Here is a 6,000-nt window from a genome sequence, read left to right on the forward strand (position 1 = left end):
TCCCAGACCTGCTCACAAGTTAGCTTTAACCCATTAAGGACACATCCTTTTTGTTTTTGCGGTTCCATTTTTCACTCCCCAGCTTCAAAATGTCATAACTTTTTTTCTTTTTCATCATACAGAGATGTATAAAGGCCTGTTTTCTGCATAAATTGTTACATCCTAGTGACGGTTTTTAATATTCCATACCGTGTACTGGGAAGCTGGAAAAAAATTATTTATGCAGTGAAATTAATTGTGAAATTTGCACAATTTTCTTTTGGGCCTTGTTTCTACAGTTTTCACTGTGCTCCAAATTACACTTCCCCTTTATTCTTTGGGTTGGTACAATCAAGGAGATACCTAATGCATATAGGTTTTATTAAGTTATGTAATTTGTCAAAATTTAAATCTTTTGCACACAAAATTCTTCATTTTGCCATAATCTAAGACCAATAACTTTTTTTTCCTTGGGTGTAGAAAGCTGTGTAAAGCGGAATGTGATGACTTCATTGCTACCATTTATGTGTCGCAAAATGCCAAAAAAGTTGTGATTTGGACATTTTCAGTTACAGGTTAATATATTAAATATTGATAGATTGGGACTTTTGGGACACGTCGAAACCTAACATGTTTATGATTTTTATTGTTTGTTTTTATATCAGTTCTAGGGATAGGGTGGTGATTCCAACTTTTATTTTTTTTTTATATTTTTATTTAACTTTTTTTACTATTTATTTAACCCTAGATTATCTAATGGATCCTACCATACACTGCTGCTTTTATTATTATTATTCTAGTATCAGGAGATTTTGCGCCATTGTAACCGATCTTCAGAAATGACAAGTCCTGACATCATGGGAAACGAGGATCACAGCCAAGATGGCAGCACCCACGCATCACGCTCTGTTACATGCAGGGCTGGCGTCAGCACTGGGCATACCTGTGCAAGTGCCGGGGCCCAAAGCTGTTGGGGGGGCCATATAAGGCTGTATCTAATTAATTCATAGGGTGTGAGTGGGGATCCTATAAAATAACTATGAGGGGGCTGTTTGGGATGATAAACTAGGGAATATTATAGGGAACAGGAGACTGTTTTAGTTTCTGAATTTTTAATGCTACCACATGAGTTCACAGAAAAGGGGCCAACTGAGGCTCTGTAGCCTGGGGGCCTACTGAATTTTGGAGCCAAGCCTGGTTACATGCCGATGACATGTAAATTGTTAACACCTGTGACTGGAGCCACCGCAGGTGTTAGTGGTGGGTGTTTGCTGCATTACGCAGAAAACACACAGTGTATATGAAGAGAGCTCAGCCCTTGAGCCCACTTCATACACCCGCTGCCTCACCATGATGTTGGGGTACGTCATGGTGTGGCAAGGGGTTAGGTAAACTAAGCTGTGAGCTTACCTGTTAGAGTGCCTTTTCTGCCACCTGGTCCCTATTTCTATCAACATCAAGGGCACTTTAATTCACTTGGAATCTGTGTTACAGGTTTACCTCTGCCCAGTTGCCCATGTGTTTTTTCAGCACGCTGTATGGACATGCCTCATCAGTCATGGTTTAAATCATTCTAAAACAGCCCCCCAGTTCTTGGTAAAAATTTCAATGCTAATGTGCAGTGGCTGGTGGGGTTTAGATGAAGAAGGAAAGAGTCTAAGCTCTCTTGCTTTCTATCAGTGCTGTTCCCCTTAAAGGGGTTTTCCCACTAACTAAAGTTAGGCCCTATCCACGGCCGCCAGCTCCTTTGGTTAGCAGAGCGGCGAGGGGTCCAACGGAGTCTCCTCACTGAGACCTTCACTGATCAGCAAGTTAGGCCCTATCGTGGGAAAACCCCTTTAACTACTCATAAGCTTTGTTGTCACCCCACAGGAACTAATATTTTGTTGTATACATTGGTGCACATCTGTTTCATGCAAACATTGTATATCATTATTGGGTTTTTTGATAAGAGACAATAATCCACTCTAAATTTCAGTTTGTGGTACGACAGTGGAAAATGCCAAATTTCTTAAGAGCAAAGCAGGGTAATAGGGTTTATGTGACTGGGTACCCGGAAAGTCAAATCACAGCACAAAAAATCGTCCAATAAGGACATCTATACCCATTAGTCACTAAAACTTAACTTTTATTTATATAATTAAAAAATGGACCAACCAAAAGCAAAAAAATGTTTAAAATTTCTAAGACAGTTCAAAAATCGCAGCTTCAAATAGTCTTGAGGGCGGGATAGTCGGGGATAGATCAGTCTAAGATTATGTCCCACAACAGTGTGTATTTTGAGTGTTCTAATTGTGGTGATCGATTGTGGTTCTCACATATCACGGTTGGGGTGACCACACGGTTAAACTCCAACTTTAGAAGCTTAGGGGCCCCATATCACACAACCTCATCACCCTCAATACTCGCACCGCATGTAGTCGGTATGGGCACACGTATCCTCTGACATTGAAACTAAGCGTGCTAAGGGGAGGAGGGGAAGGGGGGAAGGGAGGATTCCTTCACACTTGCCCTAACGTCTAAGCACCCAATTCAAATACACAGTCACACATCTAATTCCCTAATAGATCTGCCATTGCGAACTACTGATTCTAAAAACATTCACACAGTATATAAATAAAAGTTAAGTTTTAGTGACTAATGGCTATAGATGTCCTTATTGGACGATTTTTTGTGCTGTGATTTTAAATTTCTTAAGAAGCAGCTCATACTTCTGAAGCACACTTCATTCGATCGTCTAAAACTGAAGAGAAGCTAGGAATAGGAACTGTGCAGGGAACCAAGTATATACATTAAGCTTGCTTGAGCAACTATGAGGAAATGTAATCATTGCATGCCCCCCTTAACAGAAAAAAACTGACCTGTGGGAGTCTTTAGTTTTTTCAACTTGTTAGAGATGAGGGAGATCAGGTTTTGTGACTTGCAGAGAGAACTCATAAAGGGACAGGCTATGTTTTTGTTTAAAATAAACACTGTGAAATCCCAAAAACCATCCTCCCTATAAAAATTGCTATATTATTTCTCTTATAGCTGAAAGCAGAAAAAATCATGGAAGCAAAAGAGTCGGCACAACAAATAAAAGTCCCCAGTCACATGAAAATTCGGACAGTGACACCACTGGAACATTATATAAAGGTCAGAATTGTAATATAAATTATAAAATGAGAAGCAGGGCCATAACTATGAGAGGCTGAGGCCCCATAACAGACTTCTGGATAGGGTCCCCCTCACCTTTACAAAAATATACATATCTGTATACTGGCACATGTTTTTGTAATTCAGTATTTTATACACTCATACACACATTTATATAATCATATACACATACATTTATACATTCTTATACACATATACACTCATGCGCAAACATGTATGCACATTTATACATTAATACATGTATACGTATAGTATAGTAAGCCCTTACAGTAGCACATACAGTATACACACACCATATATACCCATGTATACAGTATAAACACACCATATACACACTTACAGCATAAACACACATACATAAAGTATATACATACCATATATACTCACATACAGCATATCCACACATACATGCAATACCAGACATACAGTATATAAACACACTTTACACCATATAAACACAGATATATTTCATACACAGATAGGGGGAGATTTATCAGTGCTTCTACCCCACTAGTTAAAAGCACTGATATAATTTCAATTTCTTGCACACTGCGGCGACTATGCCGCTAGCGGAGTGAGCAGGCACAGAGCGTTCCTGCCCTGAGTCTGCACAATACCTGTGTATTGTGGAAGATGTGCACTGTTATATACATATTATAATAAGTAATAAAGGTGCACATCCTCCATTCTTTAGTGTGGCAGGTCCGGATGCTGGGCTCCCTGACACTACGGGCTCCTTACCACCTCCTGTGGCTACTACTCTAGTAGTTATACCCCTGCTGAGAAGCATGGTTAAAGCCGTTTTCTAGGAATCCTGAAAAATCCTGGAGGGGCCAATGTAGACACAAGGAGGAAAATAACTTACCCTGCACTGACCCAAATGTCTCTGCCTCAACCTGTTCAGAACTCTCCGGCCTGGACTGCTAGTGTCAGCAGTCACACGACCCAATGTGGCCAATAAGTGGATGTCAATTGTTGAAAACCTCGCTGGGATTATTATTAAGGCCTTAAAGGAACATTAGAAACTTATGTAAAAGTGTAAGATCCCTTTAAGTTATATTTAATTAATAAATACAAAAACAAACATTTTTTTAACCAGGTTGAGCCATCTCCCGCCCTTCCAAAAACAACCCAAGGCCTGATTGGGTGGAGATCGACCATCCCAGCCCTACAACTGGAACGTTATGGCAGAACTCAGCATTTCAAGGGAGATTTTTGCAAGAGCATGAACTGGCCAGGTGAAGGGATCGCCTGAATGAATTTAAACATGGTAGAATAAACTGATGTCATCAAAAATAAAAAAAAAACTTCTTATTTTCCTTTTTGTTTATTTTACATAAGATGTAAAAAAATGTACTAAAGTAGATGGGTAAATGTTAAAAATCTACATATAGAGTGAGCAGGAAGCATAATCATTGTAGAGAAAAAACCTGATTTACAGTCGCAGCTGATCCAGCCTGGTATCCCGTTATTTACATTATAGCATTAAAGGTTAGCGCAGCTTTATGCTGATTGAAATAAAGCTCCAGGCAGAAAGTTCAACATATTCGTTCTACAAGGCAACAAATTCCGAAAATTGGATTCCAAGGAAATGGCAGCAACAAAGCAGGTGCCAATAATACTATTAGAGCTTATTTACTAAGGGTCACAGATCGCACTTACGTCGGACTGTTTCGGGATTTACACAGCTAAGACAGGTATTTAACAGGGGTTTGCGCTGGAATTGTGTCGCAAGCGATCGAATTGTGGCGCAGCTGTGCTGGCTATCATGCGACAGAAATTGGGTCGTGGGCCGACGAATGAGCTGACTGATTCGGAGTGCCAGATTTAACTTTCAAATTGTGTCAAAAGGCATGCACTTACATGCACCAGGAAGAAGAAGGTAAACTCCAGCGGACCTGAGCAGTGAAGCGACACATGCAGGATATCGGGTGCACGATCTTAATGAATCGCGCCAGAGTGCATGATCGTCGGACACTCCGTACCTCTTGAACTCCAGCGGCCAGGTAAGTAAATGTGCCCCATTATCTTGCTGCCTGCCAGATGTTTAGTGAGGCAAGATGTTTGGCTTCATAGAGATAAATGGCGCACGACGCCGTATGCCCTGAAAAAATAGGACATGTCCTATTTTGTCATGTGGCATGGAGCAGTACGGTGCCGCCCATTGCCGTATATACGTCCCCCTTGCGGTAGTGTGAATGCAGCCTAATGTCCATGTTTTTCCACCATGGATTATCCCTTTTAAAATGAAGAATGAATAAGTTTTGGGATATGTTTTAACAGCCGTCTTTTCCTTCGGAACTACCTGTGTTGGATGCTGGATCCCCTTTTGCCTGTGTTCATTTCAGGATTGAAGGCAACCTGTCATCAGAAATTGCCCTAATACACCACTACCAGTATGTTGTCAAGCAGCTGAGCAGCTTCTAGATCAGGGGTCAGGAACCTTTTTGGCTGAGAGAGCCGTTAACACACATATTTTAAAATATAATTCTGTGAGAGCCATACAATATGCACATGGCCCCCCAGTAGATAGGTAGCAACAGGACTTCCCCTCTAGTAGATATGTAGTCCCAGTATATGGCCCCCAGTAAATAGGTATTCACAGCACATGCTTCCAGTGGATAGGTAACCCCAGTACATGCACCTAGTAGACAGGTAACAACATCACATGAGCCCCAGTAATAGGTAGCCACAGCACATGCCCCCAGTAAATAGGCAGCCCCAGTACATGTCCCCAGTAGATAGGTAGTCCCAGCACATGCCCCCCAGTACATATGTAGCCACAGCACATACACCCAAATAGACAGCTAGCCCCAGCACATGCCCCCAAGTGGATAGGCTGCCACAGCACATGCCTCCCAATAT

The 6,000-nt window shown here is 41.2% G+C and overlaps 1 protein-coding gene across 2 annotated transcripts in view; it reads left to right on the plus strand.

Annotated features, from left to right (window-relative positions):
• CIMIP1 (ciliary microtubule inner protein 1) overlaps positions 1-4,449 on the plus strand; it is a 100,990-nt gene extending 96,541 nt beyond the window's left edge. For both annotated transcript variants that reach the window (XM_072113610.1, XM_072113609.1), the window contains exons 3-4: positions 3,010-3,114; positions 4,235-4,449. In XM_072113610.1, the coding sequence (XP_071969711.1) occupies positions 3,010-3,114; positions 4,235-4,390 (261 nt within the window). In that variant the 3' untranslated portion in view covers positions 4,391-4,449. The remainder of the gene's footprint in view (positions 1-3,009; positions 3,115-4,234) is intronic.
• Positions 4,450-6,000: the final 1,551 nt, after the last annotated feature.

Source organism: Engystomops pustulosus, chromosome 6 (assembly GCF_040894005.1).
Source record: "Engystomops pustulosus chromosome 6, aEngPut4.maternal, whole genome shotgun sequence".
NCBI classification, from domain to species: domain Eukaryota; kingdom Metazoa; phylum Chordata; class Amphibia; order Anura; family Leptodactylidae; genus Engystomops; species Engystomops pustulosus.